Here is a 26,993-nt window from a genome sequence, read left to right as displayed (position 1 = left end):
AGCATACTAAAACTACCTTCAACTTTGGACCATCCCCCTTCTGTTTCACAACACCACACTCAAGAATTAAACTGTATTCTGCCTTTAAAGGCCAGTCCAAATCAAGACATTTTCTAAGCAGGAGCAGGCAAGCACGGCCTCAGGCATCAGTCCTTGGGGCTCCAAAACTGCCTGCCACTCTCACCGTGAGGCTAGAAACTTTGCAGGAGGCAACCAGCTAAGCCTGTACCTACCCAGCCGATGTACATCCACGCTGTACTGCCAGCTGTGATGGAAGGAAACCGACAGGGAACTTGTAACCCTGTGCAAGGTCCTGAGTGTACTGTGCATTTGCACTCTGAGCGGATATGTTGTACTGGCAAAACTTCGCATGCTAGAAGTTAACAAAACTGTTCTGTATGTAAAACTACTCAAAATATGCTACTCAAGTAGAATGACTTCAAGACATCTAAACCTGTATCTTAAGTCTATATAAATGCAGTAACAATTGTTAGGGAACACAGTTCTTCATACCTAGCGTGGCTTTGTATAGACACAACCAGTATAGGTAAGCTCGAGTAGCAAACAGGCTACCTTTGGAGAAACCTGCTGTGATGAAACAAGTCCTCAATTTCTGCCTGGCCCAGCCTCTGCAGCTGTCTGCTCCATCTCCCTCTAAAATTATCAATGCCTACAGCAGACTTCAACACAGCATACGTACAGCCTTTCCACAGCCACCTCATCATGAAGTCCAGCAGCTTATAGAAAGGCACAACCTCGACCACTACCCCTATGCAGACACAATTTTGTTACGGCTAGTCACACAACAAAAACTTTACCCTGCCAGCAGTGTTTTGCTCAACAAACAGATTACAGTATTAAAGAGCACAGCATGACTTGCCAGATCTCATCTCTCAACTTCCGTACTTAACAGAAGGTATCTCGAGCAAGGAAAGGAGCTTCCCTCTCATCAACCTTCTTCCTTCACCCACACTGAAAGGCAGGCAAGGATGGGGACTTCACAGCTTGCTATAAACTGAATGATGCCTGTGACTAAGTCTTGGCTGTCAGGAGAGCAAATCACTGCAAGTCAGCCCTGAAAAAAGGGGCTACCCATTTGAGTCAAACCTTTAATAACATCCCAAAGATCAGCAGCACACCACATAGCTTTTTCAGAGCTGAGCTGCATAAAAACATATAAAAGCAAATTAAAAAGAGCTTCATCAAGATTTAACAGTGGGGACTCCTTTACTTCAATGACTTGATCAGAACAGGAGAGGCTCAAAACGAAGCATTTTGCTGCCTCACCATTAGGGACTAGTGCTAGATGAGTAACTGCGATGTCCAGATACGGCACAGCTCGAGCCTCGCACCCAGGAAGCAGCCAGGCAAGACAGAGAAGGCAGCTCCGCAGCTGCCCTGTGCAGGCAGCCTGGTCAATGACACAAAGATAAAAGTTCAACCACGCATGCATTCAGTGCCGTCCCCAGCCAATACAGTCAGGGGTTAATATTCAGATGGCAGGTTTAGTCTTGAAGAGATGCGTTGCTGAATTGAATTTAGGTTCAGGAGGCTCCTACTGAGCTTTGTGTGCCTCCGAATCCTGGGGTGACTCTTGCTCACTAAACGCCGATATTTGTATGAATAAAAATGAAGGGATTTAACAAATCTTGTTCCTGCACACAGTTGTCAAAAAATCTGACCTTTATAACAGGAAAAAGAGGGGGGATTTAAAGGTTTAAAGAAGAGGCAGTGGCTGCCTGATGTATAACAAACCTTTGAAAAATTATGAAGCAGTGAAAATCCCCTACAGGTCCCAACAAAATGTGTCCAATTTGCATTCCTGCAAGCCTTCCATACACCACTCTGCTCCTGTGTGTACACAGGCAAATAAATCCCTAGGAATAATACAACAGGGACCTGAATCTGATCTCCAATATATTATTGCTCCAGAGCTCCATTCCAACCTTCATAAACGGCTTTTTTTGTTCCAGATAACTAAATCAAAAGCAGTCCTGATAAGCTTTCAAAGCAGGGAATGTGAGGAATGGTTAAATGAATGTTACAACTCAACCTATTACAGACTAGAGAGCATTACAGAAGAGGACAGAGGGGAAAAAAAAAGGCACACATGACACTCCATGTCTGGAAGTCATAAATTCAAATCCAGAGGCACCTGCCTTTCTAAGCCCCTTTATATTAAGCCCAACAAAACTCGGTGCTGACTGTGCAGAGGGACATAAAAAACGAGAAGCGAGAAGAACTGTCAGACAAACACAGGGGTTTTCCTATTGAAGTTATAGGAGTTGTAAATTTGACACAGAAACGTTATGGTCTTAATGGGCTTACATGGGAACAGACAAAAATGCATTACACAAAGTAATGGCAAGAGAGAAAAAAGGAACAAAAGTCATGGAAAACAAAGCTGAACTTTTTTTTTTTTTTTTTTTTTTTTTTTTTTTTAGAAAAGCATGCTCTTTTTGCAAGAAGTTTCTGTGGCATTTAGGGCATTTGCCCCTAAGTACTGTTTGTACACTACAACAAATTCAGGCAGCTTTTACAGCATAGAACTTAAGCTATGCACGCACTGGGTATGCTCCAGAGGCTTATGTCCATGTCACAAGTTTTGCCTTGCTTTCACCGCTTTTTCTATCACTTACCAAATGCGATTCTTCTCTCAAAACCAAGAATAAAGCTGCAGCATAAATATTTTACAACATGTTGTCATAGCCAATAAAGTTATGTGTAATTTGAATTTGTGGGCACAAAAACAAAGATAAATTCATGCTTCAGGCGATTTTCATGAAGTGGAATTTCAGCTCAGAAAATAGCAGACACTGAAGTATTTCACAAAGGCAAGTACCACCCCTGTTCCCCTGCAAATCAGCACCCAGAAGGTGTTCAAGAGGAAGAAAAAGGTTTAAAAAAAAAAAAAAAAAGTATCTATGTTCCCACTTAAGATTCTATTTACCTACATGTCCCTGTTGGCTCCATTCATAAACTTACCTGCATTCCTGTCCCAGAATTAGCAACTAAAACAGCAAAGCATTCTAGAGATTTAAAATGAAATTCCCGTCTTTCATAAAATTAAACAACTGATATTATCAGAACAGGCAAACAATTCAGCATTTACCGACAGTAAACGAGGTTCAAATGCCATATAAGCTTTCAGTATTACCTAGACAGTTGCAAGTGACTGTTGCAGAATGCAAAATAGTTATACTTACAGAGATTAAATGCTTCCTATTTACGTGACAACACCCATCAACACAGCTAGATCAGAGTTACATGTACTTCTACAGCCAGCCTGAATAAATCATCATGTGGACACATCCAGAGCAAAGCCGTTTTTACTGTGGAACAGTGGTCCTAGAAGAAATCCCTGCAGGAAAAGTAGTTCCTCTAGAGCAGTTATAACTATTCCTTCTCACTTTCCTCACAGCAGCAGATTCAAAGACTTCTATTAATCGTTCCACAATTGTCAACTGAGAATTCTTCTGTTTTTAACTTTTTACTGAATGGATAGCTATCCTTTCCTTCCAATTTCATTTATCACAAATTCTCTTACTGTTGTTCCTCCAGCTTCAATTTCTAACCCACATCTGGTTCACTTAATGTTGCAGAGCACTCCACGCAAGAGATACGTAACGATTAAAAATAAGCAATGCGATATTTGTACATTTTCTATTGCTTTAAAGACATCCAGTCAGCTTGCTCATTAACAATATAAAGAAAATGGACTACCTTTCTTAGACTACAAATATTTAGGCTTTCTTTTCATACCTCTTCATGTTCAGAAACACGGTTTATGAGAAGTTTAAAATAGGATACCCCCTTCCTTATGTATATTCAACCTAGCCTCATTCCTGTTTGTCACCCAATAATACTCCACATTTAATATTTAATACTCCACACGTAATATTTCACAATTTCAAAGCCATTAACAAATTTTTTTTTTCATCCTTCCACATTTAATAGCTCAGTAACTGCAATTCTTTTCAGTATCACTGTGTGCGATTCATTTAACACGCTGTGGACAACCTCAGCTTCTTGCCTTTAGCTCACAGCAGAGCTCTTGTAATTTTAAAATAAAATACAAATGTTGGGGAAAGGAACATCCTTTTACTAAACACTAATGAACACAGGAACAAATATAATCTTTTGACTCTGTGATATGTTTGATTTCTGTTGTGTTAGATGCATGATTAAAAAGCAGTTAATTGTAGTACATACTAACAGCTGATGCACAGAAAAGCAAACAACTGTTTACTAGTACCAGATGAGCAGTCAACACAGGGATCTTGTGACACAAAATTTCACCTGCAACCACATCAAGTTCAGCCCTTTCAGTTTTATTCCAGGGAGAGCCAGGCAAGGTATGTGTGGGGGGAAGGTCAGCGCAGACTTTTCTTTTTAAATGCACTATTCAGACACACTCTTCCTTCTGTTGAGGTTTACGCAGCAAATGGCCTACAGACAAGTTGGGTGTGCTATGTGACACAGCTAGTAAATAAAATAACAAGTGGCAAGGCTCCTCTGTGACTGAGAAATGGTGAGATTTTTATCCCTGCCGAATTCAAGACAAGGAGCACAATGTTTGGACCTAGTACAATCAGAAGAAATAATAAAACAATCCTGATGGCTTGCAAATATTTTTGAAGAAGTCTATACATGGACAGAACAGTTTTTTATTTAGCCACACAGGGTTTATCCAAAAAAATTAAAGCACAGAATTTCATATTCTACCCTCCTGCTTTTAACTAGAGAAAGTTTTGGATAGCCTCTAGGCTAATTCAACTGCATCCTCCAGCAAATTAATCATTATTTCCTATATGCCACAGAAGATTCCACCATCAGTTTGGCACTTCTGAGGAAAAAAACTTCTAAGCTTATTACATGGAGGTTTGCGGGACAAAATTTAGAAGAGACTCATCTGCTCAAGGAAAACGCCGGCATTCATCTACCACTTTGTGTAAGGGCAGTTATTTACCCCCAATGCCCTTGGACGCAAATTCTCTGCCTCCACATTTGCGTGGTATGCCGTGCACCTGTCAGCTGCTAACCCCACCCCAGGCAGAGCTGCAGCACGGGGCAGCAGAGCGGGAGCAGCACGCGACCCCTCGGCACAGGCTGCAGGGCGAGCGGCGACCTCGGGCAGCTACAGCACACAGCGGGCAGCGGGGCCGGCTCCCATACCTCCTCGAGCGAGCAGAGGGAAAAACTGCCCACTGTACAGAAAACACCCTTTGAGCGGTACACGCGAAGTTATTCCATGCTTTATGGAGGGGGAAAAAGCAGTATCAGCTATTGCAGATGTCTCTGGAGGATGGGTTTTGTTGTTGTTTTTCTCAAGTTTCTTCACAAACAATTCAATTTGCCTTGAGACTTAGGTCAGTACCACGGTAGTTTGAGAGCCTTTATCCCTTTGCCAGCCAGCTTTTGCTGGAGGAAAGCCTTGTAATTGGCATTTTCTACCCCTGCTTGTTTTCTAAATAGCAAATGCCAAAAAAAAAAAAAAAAAAAAATTTTTAAATGGGCTTTCAGGTTTTTGTTTGTTTGTTTTTTTCTTTTCCCCCTGGAGCCAGGTGGGCTAAACCTAACTGTGCTTCTAAGCAAAAGCCAGAATTCTTCTGTATGATCATCTGCTGATTTTTTTAGAGTTTTTTTTTTCCCCACATTTGATGTCCACGCAGTGAGTTCTCCTCTGCCCTATTTTCAATAAGAGCTTAAACCTGAACAAAGCGTGTGCCACTGCTATTTAAACACTGCAGGATATATTGGCATCAATTCTCTATAGCTACTCCTATCGATCATACCATTTCGGGGAATACTCCCACCATACGAACATGTAACAACAGAACGCAGCAAATGTGTCAGATCCTGCTTGCATCTTCGCTATACTGAAAGAGATAGGTCTAAGAAATATAGGAAATTGTTATTCAGACGAAAGGCAGACAACACTTCCTTTCCCAGAACAATCTGTCTCCTGCCCTGACAACCCGTTCCTGCTATATTTACCCAAGCAGGTTTTGCCAGCAATATATTTCCAGATGCACTTGAGCCACATGTCGCTGTCAGTCAGCCCAAGCACAGTGGAATCTGAGCGGAGAGCAGCTCCTAGAAATCACTACATGTTAATCCATGCTTCCTCTGCTGCTCGCCTTTAGAGTTGAAGGAGACAAAATGTGTAAAGCATTATTCTCGGTTTATTTTGGAAGCAGTTGTGGGGACAAGAGGTACTTCATTTGATACAGCTATTTACTTCAACTGCTTTCTTTATGGCTGACAGAGACACCTGAACAGTAAAGAAAAAATAAAAAAAATCTGAAGCATGCAGTTAAAAATAACTGGCTGTTTCAACCAATTAATACTGGTTGTCTAGAAAGCTTATTGTAAGGCTGGCTGAGAAAAGGCTAGCTTCTAAACAAGGAGCTTACAGCTCTAACCTGCCACGGGAGAACCGGCTCATCATCCAGGGGAAAAAAAATTGCAATCTTTGTTGGAGGAAAGGACCACAGATCAAGCAAGGAAGATCAGTTCTAGACCTCAAGACAGTTCAATTTAAAAACGCTGACCAGCTAAAACAAGCTGAATTGTGAAGTAATAGAAATAGGTTCTACTTAAACACTAGCTTTGTTTCCTCTGAGCTAAGCCCCGTCACCACTTTAACAGCTATATTATTCCTATATTCTATGATACACTTCTCATCTCATCCCATCTCTTTCCAACCCTAACTGTACCGCAAGCTTCTTCTATTTTCAGTTTTATAGACTACTTCTTACGCAATTATCTTAGTTCTCTTGAATTCCTGAATTAAGCTCCCTGAGATTCTTTTGAACAAAGGACCAAGCAAACTTTTCTCCACCTCTGTGTTTTTAAAAACTCCTCTTCACAGCTCCTGCCTCCCTCAGTATGGCTTCAGCTCCAAAGTGTGTTTTTTGAAGCTATGGTGATGGAGGGGGAAAAAAAAGCCACCCCTAAGGACCTTACTAGCAGGAAAACATTGTTGTTAACATTGCTGGTCAGTCAGTGGAGCCAAGGTACTTTTCAGTTATAGGTACTATGAGCCTTGCAGAGAAGAGGATGGGAGCTGAATCAGTGATGCTGCAAGAAGAAGGGGTGAACAGAGGAGCTGAAAAGGTTTTAAACTGTAAATATCCTTCCTTTGGCTCCCTCCTCCCCTCTTCTGGAAAGCACAGACAGGCAGTTTCAACCTTTCCAGGGTTTATTTAACTGGCTTAACAGAGGGTCCTAACAGGTCACAAATAAGCTTTTTAAATAAAAAGCACAAGTTGAAATCAACTGCGGATATATCAAAACTCATGGCCAAGCCAATTTTATTGCTCAAAGTGGAATTAAAAATATTTGCAGCCCTCTTTTAACAGCAGATTCACATAAAACCTCTGCAGCTAGTCGAACACAAGTAGAGGTTCCTCAGAAAAAAGGCAGTTTTGACCCATTCTTCTAAAACAAACAAGTGAAAAAAGAGCTAGGTTTCTATCCACAACTAGTCTTGTACTAGGGCAAGTATGTCCTTTAGAACAGCTTAAATGATTTTCGCTACATTAAAACCTGAAAATTTGTATATGTTTTTGGCTGAGACATCGTTCCCTAAATCCTATACACTACCATGCTTTTGTACACTTTGCTTTTCAAATCTGTAACACTGGAATACTTGTCAAGGATCTAACAGGCACATCATACAAGAGGAGTGGAGACCAGCATGACAAGAAAGAAAATAAGCATCTTATGGGTGGTATTGAAAGATGTTAAAAATTAATGGCCAGTGCTGAGTAGGATGGAGTGAAATGTGGGCAAAATATGAACTGCATTACATTTTAGAGTTTATTAGCAGCCTCGTACAGCTGCTCAAATTCAGGCATCTAATACGGGGATGTGAACAGCTGGTACCATCACCTGCTGTTCCTGCAGAGTGAAAGCGAGTGTGTGACCTTCCGCTGCAGCACACGAGCCCGGTGCATGTGAACAAGTACCAGTATGGGCTGCGAAACCCAATAGCATTAAGAACCGCCACCCGAAACAACACGGTATGGCTTAAAGGTGGCTGAAAGAAAATGAACTTCACCTTGAGGCTTTTAATGTATTGTTAGTAAAAGAGAAAGGCATAAAACAGCTTGCAAAGTTTAAGTTGTTGCCTCTGACACAAGCTTTAGTAGTCAGTTACCAAACAGCCATTAAAGCAAGCATTCCTGGATGCCTACTGTGGTCTCCCCCTGTTATTTCATTCTATGTTTCTTCAGCAATTTATTTTTCTTTAAAGAAAACAAGACATTTTTTCCCCCGTTTATTAAATTACCATTAAGCTACTCTGTTAGTTGATCTACTGCTTTTTAAAATGTCTGGATCTTTTCATTTCTGCCTCTCCTGTTTCCCACATTCTGAGAAAGAGGCAAAACCATTTCCCTAAGAAAACATTACCTTTTTTTTTTTTTTTTTTCAAATGTAGAAAACATGGACATTTCTCCCCTTATGTTCTTAAGTAAACAGAAGTCTTCATGATGCAAGTGTTCATACTCCTGCATCAAGCAAAGAAGTTACACGCTATATAAAAGATTGTGGTTCAGGACTGCTAGCAGTGCCAACACAGAAGAGTAAACGTGTAAGTTCTTCCATTCATACAGTGAGCGTTGATTAGATCAAGAGAAACACACTCAACTCTGGAAAAACAGTCCACAATTCAATGTTATTTTACCTTCATTAAACCATTGCTGTACCTCTCCACCAAAAGCTAATTTTCCCACAATATCACAGCACTCCTGTTTCAACTGAAATAGCCTTTTCCTGTTGACCGTAACATATTTTAACGGACCAGTAAATATTTGGCAAACATATTGGGCAAACACACTTCCTACACCTTTGTGTTCACCATGAGCACCACCACTTAGGTAAATATTCCCAGGACTGTATTCTCCCCACTCCCTGTATCAGTGCGATTGCTTCACGTCTGAGGTGATCTCACACTGAGGCACAATGTGTGTAAGAAAGGAGAAGCACAGACATTTTATAGTGCTTGTTAGATCTTCAGGCTGACTGAATGTATTTGCATTTCAGATCCTGAAAACCCAAACGTTTTAACAAAGAGCCATGCACGCAAAGCAAAATAAAGCATTTCTAAACAACAAATGGGAAAACCTCAGACTGATGCGCAAACCAGCGAATGACGCCTCTCTCCTCCCATGCTGCTGTGACAGCCATCTTAGTTATTACAGAACTATTACAGGCCACTATAAACTGTCTAATCCAGCTTTGAAGAACGTCCAAGTTCCTAAGTGCAGTTACTAAAGATGCTTACATAAGCAACCATATTCTACCATCGCCACACTTTCTTTCTAGAATAAAGCCACTCGCCTAGATCTCATAGACTATTCTCCTTCAGTACACAATGATCAAGATGACAACCTCATTTTGATTTACATCAACAATACCTCACATTTATAATTTGCCACCTGAATTATTTAAGCAGCCAGTCAAGAGGTAAATGAAATCTAATTTGACAGCCACTTGGGAGACTTCTTCAGTGTGTCAAGAAAAAGTACAATTTCTTGAAAAGTAACAGGGGCACAGAGACACATTTTAACCATAAATTTCACCCGAGAACTAAGTTAAACTCAACCAAAAGTGAGCAGCATTGTTCTGAAATCTCTCGTCTCACTTAAGTAACAAGATAGCACGCAGATACGTCAAGAACTACTAACAGTCATGCAAGAAACTCACACTCCTGCACCAAGGAAAGAAGGCATACATGTTCAGATTCATTATGCTGCTCTGTTCATAACTTATTCCTAGCCACGTTTAAACAGTAAATTAGTAGACCAAGGACAAGAGTGGAAATCAGAACTTCTGAAGTGCTTACAGACAGACAGACAATCAGAGTACCACCACCATCACCGAACCATTTATCATATTCAGCTACCAGGCATTAATCAAGTGTGCCCCTTGAGCATGACAATTGTGTAATTGTGATTACAGTGCAAAATACATCCGTGTACACTATCACAGAAACAGTTTACCTAAGTTAAACTATTTTAAACTAAAATATGGATTTTAACAGGACAGCTAAAGCCAGCATCACTTTGAACTTCAGTTCCATTGCATGTATGTGAAAGCTCTCATCTGACACGTTGGGGTTTTATTTTGTTGTTATGTCGTGCCCTGTTCCTCAACTGTCATGGAACTGCACACCTTTCTAACACAATGCACTGGCAAATAATAGTAGCTTGAACAGACAAGTTTTAACTTCATGATTGCATGATGCGAAGAGCACAGGCACATTCAGTTCAGGAAGTTCAACTGATGAAAAGCGTGTCTATCCACACCCCCTAAACTAACTGAGGAACGTCCCAATATAATCTGTAGTTTAAAGGAAGAGCAAATTGTTTTAACGCTTAAAATGGCATTTCCAAGTCACATGGATACAGTATATGATGCAATACAAATGCTGATTTATCATCAACTTGCCACAATATCGAAGACTAGATCTTGAAAAGGAACATTTATTTTCTACAATTTTGTGATGACCTGTACTCATTCACTGTCCCTAGAAGATTTACTTATATATAATAAATCAATCACAGTTTATCCTTCCTCACTGTATTAATAAATTTATTGATTTCAATTCACTCTCAAACTTTTTTCCCCAAAAAGTATCTGTTGGCAACACAAACACTTGATTGAACGCTCTTCCAACTCATCCATGACATGCCATCTCTATCTCTTTCACCTCAGAATCCATCATATCACAAGACCCAACCTTTAATCCACTATATTACAGACAACATATAACAAATTTTCCATTCTTTGTTGTATTTAGAGGTGCTGTAGAACAAGTTCAAGTCGTGTCATCTAAAAGATGACAGGAGTTATTAAAGGACTGGTGGAGCTGGAAATTTTATTATCTACTTTCAGGACAAACTGGCTTTCATGTATCATTTTCTAAAGACAAATTTCATAAGCGTTATCTTGACCTGTCTTTTTTTTTTTTTCCTTTTTTTTTTTTTTTAAAACTTACAATAAGGAGATTCAAAGCAAGTGGGAAGGAAATGTTTTTCCTGACTGTAAATTAAAAAAAAAAGAAAAAGAAAAAACTTCAAATATATACTGTACAACACTCAGATAGCAGACAAGCTAGGTACAATTACTTTAAAGAAAAAACTCATGCAAGTTCAGCAACAAACAAGCAAGCCTCCAACTGTACATCACTCACAATTAACATCCCCATACCAATCAATTTGGTATTTTAATAACAAATTTATCTATTGTTCTGCTACTTCTGTACTTACCTTGAATACCTCCCATTCCACTTGTCTTCTTGCTTGGTTTCGTCTTCTGTCTTAATTTTCAACAATTATTGTGAGAAGCCGCTCTTTATCACACATCCCTGCACTACCCCTGAGAACAGGACATTTTGCCTCATTGAATCCTCTTTCAAACCTCTCCTTCAAACTCAGATCTTGCTATAAACATTATTAGGGATCAGCCAACAATGGCCTGTTTGAAGGACAAATGGAAGTAGTCATTAAGAAAAAGCTTCAAGTGTTTAACAACTTCATATACTTAATGACCTCTCTACTTCCACCCTCTAAAGCTACAGATTTCTCGAGACGAGGAATGTTTCAGTACGCACGCTGCGTATATATGACCAAGACGTGGCATTCCTATTACATAACTATATAAATATGCACCTGCACTTTCTGACAAATATTGCTTCCTTGAAGCGGATCACCTGTGAGCTGATGTTTTTAACTAGTTAGATGGCAGTGATTTAATGAAGAGGACAACAAAGATAAGGAAAGCTGTGAGAACAGAAGAAGGGCTACATATTTAATGAACTCCTACTAGAATTCAACACTTTGCATATACTTCTTCTTCCAGAAGGCTTTTACTACCATGCAAATAGCCTTACTGTCTCTTAATGGGCCACAATCACTCTTCACTGGTCTCAAACAACCACAAAGACAGCAGGGTCAAAAACACCTGGAATAAAACCTCCATGGATAACTTAAGAGGAACCTTAATTTCAGCGGAGCATCTGGCATTGCCCTTCTACCAAATCAAACTGCAATTTATAGCCCTCTAATGTATGTACATTAGGCCATTTCCTTTATGGCTCCACTTCACACAGAAGCAGTAACTGAAGGAAATAATGGAGTGCCCAACAAGTGGGAAAGTAATTGCTCAACAAGCGTGGAACAAGAGAGAGTCAGTTGCACACCGCGCACATGTGGCAGCTCTTCAGAGCCCGGCCCTGCAGTGGTAACAGAAGGCTGGTGTTAGAGAACAAGCACACTGCAGGAACTCTGCCAAGCAACAGCCAGGAGCGCTTGTCCATCTAAATCCTAGGGTCCTTAAGGATTAGGGGTCAGGAAACAATTCCTTCCAACAGCACCACCTCCTGCCTGTACCTGCCAGTCATTAGCCACGCACAGTCAGGAGACCAGCTCCGAGCTCTAGTCTTACACTACACACAAAGAACCGTATTAAAAGGATGCTACAGCGGCATTGCAAGGATGGTGGGCAGCAGAAGGGACAGTTCAGATGCCCTGGCTTGAAGAGAAATGCAGAAATACCTTGTGTGAAGACCATCTTAATGGTTTTGGTTGTGGATTTTTTTCCTCTAGATATTCCCATTGTCACTCCATTTCTATTAAATTTATTCAGCAAGTTTCATACAACTCAGAAGCACGATACAGAATTCAAACATAAAAGCTAAAATGTTCTCAAACTAAGGTTGCTACGCAGCCTCAGTCCAGCCCTTTCTGCCTGTTCAGTCTCGATTACACATCCTCTGTTACAAGCTTCCCCTTCCCAGGAGTCCCATTCCACCCAGGGCCCCGTGTTCAAAGCCTCACCGAACAACTCAGCGACCACTGACCCTGCACCTGACTCCTCACACGGCACAAATGCTGCCTCACAGACAATAGAAAAGCCTTGCAAAAAGGTTACAATGCTTGCCGTAGTACACGTATAAGCGTCAGAAATACTAAGTTATTCATCAAGCACATTCCTTCTCTTTCTTCCTTTATATTGAACTAACACCATTTTCATGTTAGTTTCGGGCTTGAGAAGTTTACATCCCAGAAATCTCCCCGTGCAGTCATCACTCACAGGGCATGATAGTGTCACTCCACGAAACTCTGTTAGAAAGTAAAGGAAAAATATTACCAACCACCTGAGAAGAGTGTGGTTTATGATTTCTCCAGTAACACAAAGAAAATCTACACCAAAAATGTCAAAAGAAACCTGTTATCAGAGGGAAACTCAAAGACCTTAGCCGTAAGAAAGCCCTTTGCTTCATTTGACGCTACAATGAGATCAGAACTTAGATGCATTTCTCTCAAAGACAGTATCTAGAACTACCTGCAGCTTTAAAGCAAAAATAGTGCATTGATTTACATTTTCTTCTCACTTGGAAGGATACGTGCCCTCTTGAAGGCTAGGAATTTGCTTTAAAAATGAGAAATTTACCGTAAAGTCTGAATACTATACACAAGAATCAAATAGTCTGGGTTTAGCCTGCAAGCAAAGCACCACATCAAGGTTGTCACCATAATCTTCCTATTTCATATAGTGAAAAGATGATAAAAAATATTAAAATAAATGAATTACCAATTCTGTACACTGTGTTAGATCATCTGACATGGATCAAATTGCATTGCCACCTGCTAATTAGCAAGGCTGAATTAAAGTTATGGAAGAAAATTTACTTTCTCAATTTTTAAGTATTCTTACACCTTATCCATTCTTCTTAAAAAAAATAAATAAATGTGGAGAACATGACAAAAGCTACATGTTAGCCAGAGCTGCCTGGTCTGAGAAAAGGCCCTACGTTTATTTTTACTACTCATTTACCACTTCTTAAAATGAGATCTTACAGGAAAAGTTTGGGCATTAATCCCAAATCAGGATAAAATTTCTGTATTGTTTCATCTGAATGTCAGATTTTCCTTAAAAATTGAGTTTCCAGAGATCAGACATGAGAAAATGAGTGTGCAATCAAATCTACATACCAGAAAACTGATGGCTACAGTAACAAGTATATTAAATCGGTACACTGGGCAAAGGTTCTCCTATGGTTACAGTCATTTGACCTTTAGCCAGCTCTTAATGCCCCAGCCAACCCTCTAAAGATGGAGATTTGCAGCAGCTTCTTGTCTGAAATAAGCCATGAAAAGATTCTTCTGAACCCACTGTACAAGCATTCATTTAAAATGTCATGAATGTGCATGAAATCTGAGTGCTTCTAACAGCTTACTTTGCAGCTTCTGTTTAAATGCACTGACTCTGAACCACAAGAGGATAAAAGGACTCAAACCTTCCAGTCTGGCACTCATGGCCCTAAAACATACACAAGCACCTCTTCACAGGTGTGTTTACCTAGTTTAAACCTTATTTAAATAGACTCTTGATGCACACACTTTCCACAAACACCTGCTTCTCCCACTGCACTGCTGACTTGTACAAGGCAGTTGCATTCAGTTATTTTCTGTCCTAAAACCATCCTACACACCAGTAAGCAGTAATTCAGTCACAAAGATCCTGGTTTCTGACTCATCCTCCCAGTCAGAGCAAAGCACAAATTCTGCCTTGAGGAGAAGGACTACAGAAGTACCTGCTTTTATCTGCACATCAAGCTGGAATCATCTAAAGACTTCAACAGCAAGATTTAAGAAAACCCAATCCTCACCAGATCATGGGAAAAAAGGCTCAGTTTGAGTTTGTATGAGTTTGTATTTCCAGTCATTTTTGGTTACAAAACCTCTACCATCTGAGCTCAAGAGCATCCTAACTTAGAAACACTCAGGAAAGAGAAGATGCTCCGTTACCACTGGACATCAAAAAGAAGCTTCCTTTTGTTGACCTAAATCCATAACAAAACTGACAAAGTGAACAGACTTTAACATCCAGACATATTTTCTAGATACTCAATGTACTTTAAAAAGCAGTCGAATGAAAGCTGCGGTGCAATTACCCTAGATGGAAATCTGTATCAATACTGCAGCTTCCATCAGCTTTAAAATAACCTTTGAAGACCTGGTTTTGTTTCAATTTTGCAAGCCTAGACAAAGCCTGATAGTCATTGTTTGCATGCGGTCATAACTCAGGACACTAATTTGTGTTTTTTTTTTGTTTTGTTTTGTTTTGTTTTCTGAGTATTGGAAACAGGAGACATCATATCAGACAGGCTTATGCTGCTCATCTTAGTTCAAGATTCAACTATTAAGTTTATCTTGGAGTAACGTACGCACCACCCAAGATGAGAGAACATCTATTTTTCTGTTTTTCACACCACAACTATCAACATTAAAACATATCCAGCATGTGAAAGTGTAAAAATTGCATAAAATAAAACCAATGAGATGGGATCAGAGAAGACATGCTGTTTATTTTCAAACTATTAAACAGCTCTTATAAATCTACGTAAAATTACATTTCACTGCTAGAATTTTAAAGAGTAACATCATTCCCTGTATGTCAGGTCCAAGGCCTTTCAGTAGGTATGCTGAATTGCAGAAATGAAGCTATTCTTACCACAGGCATGGGTTTGTTTGTGCTGAGCAACAGCATCTTCTCTAGATGTTTCCTTCAGGAGCCCATTTAGACATTACAATGGGATGGGATGCCACTAGATAGTTGCAGGCAAGGATTTACTATTTTTGGTAATCAAATAAAAGACATTATGTAATTTACTTACTCTTGAGGAGCAACACTTTGAAATGGGAATCTTTAGCTGCAGGAGGTATACAGTGCATCTTTAGCCCCTTGACCAGGGTATTTCAGCATCACAGTCACGACAGAGTTAATACCCACTAGCTCAGAGGAGAACAAAAGGTACTCCACTGCAACATGCCTAACATTTACATTGCCTCTCTTTGCTCATTAAACAGGTTTTGGTTAAATAATGAACAAACTGTATTACAGACTCCGATGAGAATTCCAAAATTATAAATCAACTGGTAAAGCCCAGAGGAGAATGAAGGGAGTGGGAGGGAAGGAAGGATAATATTGACTAATATAAAGGGCGCAGCTTGACAGTGGATATTCCTGCCACACCTGATCAAACATGCTCCATGGGGGAGGGGAAGGGGGGGCGAGAGCAAGAGGGGAGATGGGACAAGGCAGCCTGAAATTTGCATCCGGAACAGATTAAAATGGGTTCTTGGGGGATTGAGAAAATACATAATATATATTACTATAAATGCAAAATTGTACTAAAAGCTAACTCAAATGTCAAAGATTACAGCTTGAATAAATTTAAATATAAAAGCAATGTGTTTCCATGAGCTAATGAAAGAGACATGAAAGGAAGGTCCAGGCAAAAAAATAATAATAAAAAAAACCTCTGCCCCCACCCCCGAATAATAATAATTAAAAATAATAATAATAAGCTTGGACTTTTCATTGCCTGGAAGATGAGGCAGTAGACTCTGTATCAAAGTATTGCTTGAAATCCAGTCTGTCTAAAATGAAAAAAATGAACATAGCAATGATGTCCTATCTCAAGACACTAGTCTACAAATCACAAGTCATTGAAGCTGAAATTACCTGTTCAAAAGAACCCCATGTAATCAAACCAATATGCTATCATCATTGTATATAAGCAATTACTAGCTCAGCATAAACCTACTTACATGATGACTAATACTCACAGAGAGTCTCTCAGTACATGGAAATTGGCTTTCTCTAACATGAGCAGATACTCAGCTTGCATTTTTTCCCAACAAGTCAACAGCATACTGCATCCAGGAGCTACAGATTAATGGCCAGCCCCTGACATTTACTCGTATTGCATTTGTTCAAGCATCCTGACATCTCCCCACCTTTTTGATAAGAAGTGCTATTTGCAATAATGGCAAAGAACTTCAGGAGTCTCATCTTCAAAATTTTATCTCATGGAAGGACAGATTAGTGCCAGGAAATCGTCCTCCTAAAACAATTCTGATGGTTGTATGCATATCTTACAGAAGATGAGTGAGCTTACAGAAACACATAAATCCACTCATTTAGTCTGGGGAAAAGTGTAACACCCAGAACAAAGATATTATCCAAAAATACAAACTGTGCAGGAGTTGCCTATGATGTCATGACCTCACAGAAGAGTCCTGCTCACAGCCAGGAGACGTTCACCAGGCAAAGAAAAATAAAGCACTACACTTGCAGGCAGCCACAACCAAGGAAGAAATAAGGGCTTAGGGCTGGCACAGGTCCTCAGCACCTGGACGGGGCGCTGCTGTAGTTCTAGTGAACTTAGTTTTGAGGAGATTCCAGCCTCAGCACTGACACGAGAACAGGCACATTCTGCAATCAGAAATGCGATAAGTCCATCTCAAATTTCAGCTGTAGTTCAGAACACTCACTGTGATAAGGGGATCAGAAATAAGGCTTCCTTTAGAATACTGCAATCAGTAAGAAATTTTGGGAAGAACCAGCAGAATGCCACCTGCAGCTCAGCATTAGCCTCACTTCCAGACTATCAATATATACTGGGGTTAAACAGCTACTCCTGAAACTATAATCAGAGAAAACGTGGGTGGAAATGGGAAAAATTGTCTGGAAGCAAAAACCTAGTCATAATCCACATCACAGCCATATGCTCTACTTCTGTAATTAATACAGAACCCCAGCTCCTTTTGGTGCAACTGGTCACAAAGTAAAACACTCAAATCTTGAGTCATTCACATCAAGATTCAAGAGGTGCAAATGGAAAGTGAAGTCTCATCTTCATTTCTTATTGATAACAAATGATGAAACCCAACAAACTGAAGAATTTAAGGAGAAACCAAATAATGGGAAACACCTTTCCAAGCAGATTTTTCTAGTCACTCACAGATCAGAAAGCATAAGCCAAGCACAAAAAGATTATACATAATAATATAGCAGATTTCCCATATTACTACAAGCTTTAGTATAGTGAAAAAAACACGTAAACACACACACGGATGGATGGATGGATATGTCCAGATAGTGGCAACAGTAGTATCTGTATGCTAGTTTAGTACTCATATTATTCATCTGGAAAAGCATATACTTATTAACTCTTTTCTTGTTATTCAGTATATGATCTCTGGGTAGTAAATAAGATAAAAAAGCACATTTGCACACAGAAGGAAATATAACATTTATTTGCACGTACCCTAGAAGGCACACGTACCTGCTGATTTCTGCATAAGCTTACCTGTTATATTATTCAGCACTTCTTTTAAGACGCTAAAGCTATGCAGCAGGGGATCCCTTTCTTCATCCTATAGGTTATATATAGGAAGGAAGTCATTAATAAAGCAAGAAGACAAATCTTAATGATGGACATGTAAAGATCTCACCTTCATATTCAAAGAAGTACTGTGGGTTGCGTTTATCACTGTCAGCCTGTTTATTCCATCAAAATCAAGGCAAGCATTTTTATTTTCCTTCTCGTGCTACCCAATGCTGTACAGCTTAAATGTCAACGAATAAGTTCAAGACTGAGCATTCTACTTCGGTTTTACTGTCCTTAGAAGTATTTCTGATTAGCCTTCCACTGTTCAACAAATTTCAGAGCAGATCTACCTCATACCATATTGAAATGGCTCATCTGGATTTGCTATAATGTTAATCTATGCAGATTGTAATGGAAACAGAAATAAAATGACATTTGGTGCCATTAAAATAACTTGAAGAAAGAATCACGGTATGAAATTTATATGAAAAGCTGCATCCTTTAGCCTTAGTTTATCTTTAGGATATTAAAATAAGGAACAGTAGTTTCTCCAAGCTATGTACATCTGCAGCCACACCTACAGGGTGGCAGTGAGCACTAATGAAATGCCCGTTAGAAGGAACCCTGCCCTCTGACAGACTGAAAGCACTTGGGCTGGGTGACAGCCACCTGCTATTCACATGGCATTCTGAAGTGCACCACAGATGCAGCACACTACGTGCACACATCTACGCTTTGGAAACCATAAACTGACCAAGGCACCATTACTTAGAAACGTCACGCTAATGGCTTTTAATAGCACAGGTATGAAGCTATTAACAGGTTCCATTCAAGAGTGCAACTAGCACTCACAAAACAGAGCTAAAACAAACATACTTTGCCATGTGAAAAATTTAAAACTACCGCCATATATAGTGACTTCCCCAACTGTTATTTCATGGCTTCATGATTAGGACCATCAACTGTAATGGGGTACAAAATATATATACAGATATTTCCCTAAAAAAAACAAAAACAATACCTTTAAAATTCCTGATATACTACAAGATAGAAAGTCTAAATGAGATGATTCTTGTGTGGAATACAATCAGGGGTTTTGTTTGTTTACAGGGTAGACAGGTAGGAGATTTCCAGCTTTGTACCTTTGACCGTCACTAACACTCAAGAAACCAAAACTGCTTTTCGTGAAACAATGCAGAAAAGCATTCCAACTTTAGTTACAAACATACTCCTCAGAGTGCCAAAAAGGTGGAGGGAGTTTTCTAAAACCAGACGGTATCTGCCATAGCACGAACAGGTAGCAACAACCTAAGGTAACTCACCAGATGTGTGTGAGTGCTCCATCGGGCGTTACGCTTTATGGCTCCCACCACCGCGTTGATTTCACCTTGTACGATGTAGATGTTTTTATCCACCATCCTGACGACCCTGAAAACAAAGATTATTCAATTAATTTTCAGCCCCTCAGAATCATTCCCTTCCTCAGACTCTAAGAATCAATCTGGCCCTAGTCAAGCAGGAGGCCTGCAGAGATGAAAAAAATAACCCCATGACTTCTAGATCTTTGTTTTGCACATGCAGGCAAACACTTCTTTTTTTCTCCCCAAAAAGAAGACAAAAGTAAGGTACTTTTCCACAAAGTGTGTTTTCAAGAACAGGAGAACAGACTGTTAGTTAGAACAGGACATCTGCAAAGCAAGACAACTTCATCAAGGCACATTCCTCTTTTTTCCAGCATAAGTAAGTTCAGAGAAAGATACAGTGCCAGGGTACCAGCAGGCACCCCCATGACAATGCCACAACACACTCATCTCCTGCACTTCTGCAAGGTCCTGCAGCTCTAAACAGAACACAAAGCTTATCTTGTACTCTGTTAAATAAGCATCAGGGGCTTGAATAAGCTGCCTAGAACAAAACTCTTTGGGACTTGAAACTTGGACAAAATAACATCGTTTATAAAATGCCTTCAGTTCACACCTGCTTCGTAAAGAAGGCTTCTTAAGAAAGAAGACGAGTACAAAAAGTCAAGAGTAAGATCCCACAAAACGGGCAAAACCAGATGGAACATGGGGAGAAAGTGTGAAAGCAAAAAGTAGACATTTACGCACACGGAGCCTGAGGGAACAGCTTAAATCTAACGTACCCAAAGAGAAAGCCAGAAGAGAAGAATTGTACAAGAAGAGAAATATCTTTAATGGTCTGAGAAAAAGAAACCAAGATTAGTCTACTACAGGGTTGTTCTCTCTCCACTAGCTATAGCCCAGATATAGTGGAGCATAAACGAGTAACGATGGAGAGGAATGAACAGACACCACTGTTTGTAGAAAATAAACAGGACTTATAAAGAGACCAGAGTCAGATGATGCCGTGTCTGCAAACAAGTATTTAGTGAAATGGTAGATGCTAAGGAGACTTTTGCAGAAACTATGAAAGGAAAACGAGGAACCCAGTTTTAAATCCCATCAGGACATCCACAGGAAAGCAAAAGACTGAAAACAGCTGAAATGCTAATCTCAGCACTTCCAATCAGGCGGGCACATTTAAAGGACTCCACTGGGGTGGGGGGAGAAGAAAGAATATAAGGACTTTTGTCCATTAGCAAAAGCAAAGCCAGGAGGACGCAATTTTGGTCCATCACCCCAAGCTTCAGAAACACCGCCACACAAATCTCAGAACAGACATCCTGGATCTGTCAGGCTTCACTTTAATTAACATGTTTGAGTTATCAACAACACTTCAAATATACAAATATTCTCTGAGCGAAAGAGACTAATTTGCTTCAGGACTCTGCAAACAAGAAAGAAAAATATAAAATGATGCCTTATCAGGGGAGAGCCTCCGATTTGTTGTTTCGATTTGGTATGTTTGCAACAGGGTGCATAATCTTACAGCAACACTGCTGCTTACTTCATTGGGTTATTTAGAAATAACCGTATTCCTGAGAGTTACACAACGAATGGGGGGCAAAGACAAAAATACTTGATAACACGGGAACTGGCATGAGAGACCAGATCAATAGTTTCTCACTCCCTGCTAGATGATTCAGAAAAATAAACACCCAGCTGTGCCAAGCAGTGTGCTTGGGCCCTGAAGAACAACAGTTTATAACCTCCCTTCGCATTTGTACTTAACAGAAGTGCAGGGATTTTCCTACTCATTTGTCCAACGCTTGAGAGATGTTCCCATCCCAACGGTAACCTATTTCATGTCGTAGTTATATGATGGCTTTAAAATGTGATCCCTAGTTTTATGCAATTTTTTTCTACCTCAGCATGTCATGTTTATATTAGTACAACACATTTATGGGAAATTTTATCTCCCTTATATAGTCCCTCACTTATCTCTTCACTAATTCCAATATTTTCCACATCTCCACATGGAAAATCTCAGAGCAAAACACTGGTCCACAAAGGCACTTTTAAGGAAATGTACATTCAAATTTGTCAAAACCCAAGTTTCGCTGCCTTCACTGCTACAAGCCAGTGCTGAGCACGTAAACCTGGCAGTGCCATTCGAGGCATTCAGCAAACTGACTTCAGGAAACAAAGGCTCCCCTAACCTGATTTGGAAAAGCAGGTAAAGACATGGCAAATGTGTATCAGTGCCCCGCACACGCACTGATACTCAACAGATACAGTGCCATTGAAAACAGTATCAAAGCTTAAATACTATTCCGCAGGCCATAGAATTTGCCCATGGTACTATTTCTTCTGCCTTTAAGCCAAAAGAATCATGAACAAAATTGAGCCCAGTCCACCACAAACACAGGGTAAAGATGATAGAAGCTCCTGCTCCACATTTAAGCTTGCAGCCAACCAAGAAATGGTACTAACACGTTCCAAAGCAAACCACAGCCAACTATCTTTGTTCATGCAGCTGTGTGCTAGAGAAGGAAACAGAAAATAATTACAGGGGGGCAAAAAAGGCCAGAGAACTATTTTCAGGGAGATTCGCTTTGTGAATTGGACTCAGCAAAAGCATCATCCACCCTGTAAAACTGTTTAAAAGTTTATTTCAAGGATGGAAATATCTTCTCCAAACTCCGTACTTCCTGAAGCTTACCCTTTTTCAACTGTCAAGACAATTTCAGCATTCAAGCAACAACTGCTCTCGCTTCAGAGCTTAGTGTAGATGTTCTATACTGAAAAAAAAGTTTAAAAATTGAAAGTAATGCTCTGAAGCTTCAGAGAGAAAGTTAGAAGATTTACCAGACCAGCATTGAGTGATGCACTGGGTTTAGGAGTACCTGGGTGTAGTCAAACAAAACCATTAAATGTTTGTTCAACCCACAAAAAAAAATGCTAAACAGGGTTCATGTTAGAAGAGTATGAACTAAAGAGTGGGACATCCTATAACTGTTGGACAGGCTGCCAGAACTGCTAATGCTAAGATCAATAAACATTGAAACGAGCTCCCGAGTAAAGCCATGGTTCCTCCAGCTCCTGGTGCCTTCAGATCAAGATGGGATACCTTCCTCAAAGGGAATTTTTAATCACACACAAGACAGCAGAATCAGCATGGGAACGACTGGGTGAACTTCTGTGGTCTTGAGTTACACAGAAAAATCAGGAGAAGTGCCTACTGCATTTCAGAAGCATTTTATTTTCCCATTTCCTCGGTTAATCCTGCACAAAGTCCTATTTCTCTCTCATGATAGGTTCATGCACCTGCTGAAGCCTACAGACCAGTCCGCAGCTTTTGCTCCTGCTCAGAGCTTCAACTGGCAGCTCCAAACCAGCGCAGCTGCCCAGCCCACCTCGGGAAACAGGGAAGCTGTCATCAGTCACGGCCTCACCGCTAACAAGGTCAGAAGACTGGAAAAAGGTAAACACCTGAGAATTTCATAGAACAACAAAGTCTAACGCCCACACACTTGTCAAAGCTTTCACCAATGCTCTGTGGACAGGAACAGCCACTCTTCTGGGACTCTTTAAATAGTACCAGATGCAAAACTTTCACGTAAAAACAAGGGCAACATCTACACCTGCAAACGTGATCTCACACGTGCGCTGAACGCTCTGCTGCTCAGCCCTGGAGCACGCTGTCCCAGCGCACAGGAACCCCGATTTCTCTCCTGGGTGTTCCCACAGGCACACTTTTAGGAAGCGCTCCTTCCCCTGCGGGGCAACACCTGCAACGCTGCTGGCGAGCAGGCAGGAGCGGGAGCCTGGCCGGCTCCCATCACCTCACTGCTTCCTATCAGCACTTTTAGCTCTCAGCCACGCTGAGGGACCCAACCCCGTGGAACAGCTGCAGGGGGGCGCAGCGGGGAGCGGGGGCGCGTTGGTGAGGGGTGAGGGGGCTCCTGCAGCCCAGCTCCTGCAGCCTGACCCTGCCCCGGCCCTCACAGCGACACAGGGCGCGGAGCTGCCACACCGCCACCCACACGCAGCCCCCCCCGCCCCACAGCCCACGGGATGGCTCCTGCCCGGGCCCCCTCCTCCCTTTGAGGCCCCTGTCGCGATAGTTCACTCGACAGCCGCCCCGACAGGGCCAGGCCGCGGGCCTGGAGCCGCTCCCCCGAAGGCCGGCTCCTAAGGCCTGCGGGAACAGAGCCCACACGAAGGCCCTGTGGGCACAACGGCTTCCTGCGGCCCCTGTCGCGGGCGAGTCACGCCTGTCGCGACACCGAGAGAGCCGGGGGGCTGCTGTCGCCGTGCCCCCCTCACCTCCCCCCTCCCCCACCGGCCCGGAGCCGCCTCAGCTCCGCCCCACCACCCCGCCGCGCCCTCCCTCCCCCCCCGGCCGTGGCGTCGCGACACTATCGCGACAGGCGGCGGCCGCCCGGCACTGACCCCCGCATCCAAGATGGCGGCGCCTGCTCCCCTTGGCGGCCGCTCCGCGCATCGGTGGCGCCGGGGCTGGGTGGGTGCCGGTGCCCGCCCCCTGCCCGGCCCGGCCCGGCCCGGCCCGGCCCTGCCCCCCCCCCCTGCTGCCGGCGGCGTCCAGCGGGCCCCGGCCGCCACCGGCCCCGCTCCGCTCCGCTGCGCTCTGACGTGGAAACGGGCGCAGCCCAACCCGCTGCCTGCTCACTGCGCTGACGGGCAGCCCGCGCAGCCAATCCGCGCGCGGCGCGGCGGCCCAGCCGGCCCCCTGCCCAATGGGGAGAGCGGAGGGAGAGCGGAGGGGGGCGGGCCTCGCGGGGATAGGCGGGAGGAAGCCAATGAGAGGCGAGAGGGTAGAAGTAGCGGCGCGCTCAGCCAATCGCGGGGGGAGCCGGCAAGCGGGGGGCGGAGCTAAGTCGAAGTGGGGGCAGCAAGGGTGGTTGAGAAGGAGCCGGGAGGCAGGGCCGCCCGCGCAAAGCATTGTGGGGGAGGCGGGGGGGGGCAAAGGGCAGCGGCCCTCAGGGTGTGGGAGGGCAGAGCGGGCACGGGGGGGCCCTGACCCAAAACGTAAAGATAAAAAAAAACTGGTCACTGTCCTAAAACACGAAACTGGTCACTGTCCTAAAACTGGTCACAGTCCTAAAACATAAAAGCGTTCACTGTCCTAAAACATGAAACTGGTCCTTGCCCTAAAACTGGTCCCTGTCCTAAAACATAAAAACAAACAAACAAAAAAATGGTCCCTGTCCTAAAACAAAAGTGTTCGCTGTCCTAAAACATGAAACTTGTCCCTGCCCTAAAACATAAAAAGCAAAAAAAACGTGTCCCTGACCTAAAACTGGTCACTGTCCTAAAGCATAAAACTATTCACTGTCCTAAAACACAAAACTGGACCCTGCCCTAAAACATGAAAGTGCTCAAGCACCCACCACAACCCTCACCCCCAGAGGAGAAGGCCACCTAAGCACCAGGCGAGGGCTGGTGCAACAAGGAGGCTCCTGGCTCCTTCCCTTCTGCCCCACTGCAGCAGCACCGGCAGCCCCCCGGTACCTGCAGCCATCTGGGGGCTCCCCGAGCTGGTGGTGGTTTGCCCTCTGCCCACCCGCTCCCCTGTAGTGGCAGCTCCTGTCACAGGGCTTGAAACCCAGCCAGCCCACAGCCTTCTGCTTCACCCGAATGCATCTTAGTACATTAATAAAGAGCAAACATTGCAATGTGCTTTGCATTTTTACTCGCCATCCAGCACTGCATTGTCTGGAGAGGAAAACAATACAGCGCGGCCCCGTGCTGTCTGGGGAGAAGCAAATTCACCCACACGCACTGTGCGCTGCGTTATTCAGCCGTCAGGCACCCCCTTGGCCTGACAGAAAACCCTGCAGATGCCGTAGTGCAGCACCGACAGCCCAGTCCGGCAGCAATAGGGAACTTTGGGGTCCTGGATTGCCTGATCCGGCAGCACAGGCATGCACAGCTGTGTGCAGACCACATGTGAGTAAATTGGAGCCTTACACACAGCACAGGACAGCGAAACCCAGGATCAGAGCAGCGCAATCTGGGCAAATCCCCCAGGTTCACGCTGTGTGATCAGGAAAGCTGGGCTTTACGCTCGCTACAAAGATGCAGCCTTTCCGCTGAGTTTTTGTCTTGAATGTTTCTCCTCAGCCCACAAGGAGCATAAGGAGGGGCCGCAAACAGCGACAATCCTCCACACAGCCCTCACCCAGCTGCTTCTCCAGTTCACCTCCTTCCACGGGAGGCACACGAGCAGCCAGCTGGTTGTGCAGAGCAGTTTCCATGGGGCACTCCAACTGCTCGTGGCAGCCTTCGTTCAGGACCAGATTGCCAGTGCAATAGCCTGCTCCCCACAAGCTTTGATGAGAATATAACAAATCCGTGCTGCCAACCACCTCAGCCTCTGCAATCTGCACTGATGGACGGGACCAGCTTTGCACGGTCCATTACTCTTGCTCAGCTCCTGCCAGTTTGCGGTCATCCACAGAGGCCAGGTTTCAGACACACAGGCACACGCAACACGGGAATTTTCCACCAGGTTAAATAGTCTGGGAGAGGTTGAACTTCCACCCCCTTCTCATGGAGGCTTTTGCTATTTCTCTAAGGCTCAGTGAGGTCTCCAGAAAAAAGGCAAAGAGAGGGATTTGGCTCAGAAGGTAGAAGCAGTTGTTGTGGCTAGGAACTACTTGCAGTCACTCTCCCCAGAGCTGAGAATCCAAAAAAGAAAAAAAAATAATGAAAAAGCCATTAAACACTGAACGCAGTTGTTCTCAGCAGCTGCTCCTTTCCAGAGCAAGCTCAGGTAGAGGCTAGCCCACAGCCAGCTGAAGTCTCTCCAAATGGAAACTGATGTTCTGCATCTGGTGCAATCTGCACTCAGGCCAGGACCTACAACTGAAGCAACAGAGCTAAACTGAGACACTCGAGAATACTAAAATCCTTCTCTGGAAACTCTACAGAGCACAACACTGAAGCTGCAGAGCAGTCCCATTGGGTTGAAACATCCTCCCGGCTGTTCTACCTTCCCCGTGTCTGCATTTCCCCATGACGTGAAGCTCTCCAGACAAACATCCCGATGTAACGTTTCCCATTGTCTCTGCTTGGCCACGAGAAGCCATGCCTTTTTGGCAGGAGCAGCCTGACCTCAGTCAGTCCTATCTTCGTCACCTCTTGGCTAGGCTATGGCTATGTGATACACCTGGGCACGAAGCCCACAACACTGGCAAATAGCAGCTAGAGGAGCATGCAGCAGTGGGAGCCCTGGCCACCACGAAGGCATCAAACCCACCCTCCGCTCCCTGTGCCACCTATCCCAGGAGGCCAAGCCATATTCAAGCCTTGCTCCTGATCTTCAAGGCATCTGAGGGCATGGCACCAGCGTGGCTAAAAGATTAGTTAAGACACAAAGGTGGAAACCATGGTCAACAATCAACAACTCCACCACCCTCCAGGAGCAGCAGAAC

The 26,993-nt window shown here is 42.9% G+C and overlaps 1 protein-coding gene across 5 annotated transcripts in view; it reads right to left on the bottom strand.

Moving 5' to 3' along the window:
- Positions 1-26,993, bottom strand: part of GBF1 (golgi brefeldin A resistant guanine nucleotide exchange factor 1) — a 105,017-nt gene extending 78,024 nt beyond the window's left edge. For 2 of the 5 annotated variants that reach the window (XM_084526037.1, XM_084526033.1), the window contains exons 1-3: positions 26,819-26,993; positions 19,516-19,621; positions 18,173-18,239 (exon numbers count right to left, since the gene is read on the bottom strand). In XM_084526037.1, the coding sequence (XP_084382163.1) occupies positions 18,173-18,239; positions 19,516-19,621; positions 26,819-26,859 (214 nt within the window). In that variant the 5' untranslated portion in view covers positions 26,860-26,993. Of the gene's footprint in view, positions 1-18,172; positions 18,240-19,515; positions 19,622-23,988; positions 24,110-26,818 lie in introns of those variants that run through there. The other 3 variants (XM_084526034.1, XM_084526036.1, XM_084526035.1) reach the window with 3 other exon arrangements.

The sequence above is a fragment of the Aythya ferina genome (assembly GCF_964211825.1).
Source record: "Aythya ferina genome assembly, chromosome: 7".
Taxonomy (NCBI): Eukaryota; Metazoa; Chordata; class Aves; order Anseriformes; family Anatidae; genus Aythya; species Aythya ferina.
The sequence above is the reverse complement of the archived record's forward strand: the minus strand, read 5'-3'. Positions and strand labels throughout refer to the sequence as shown.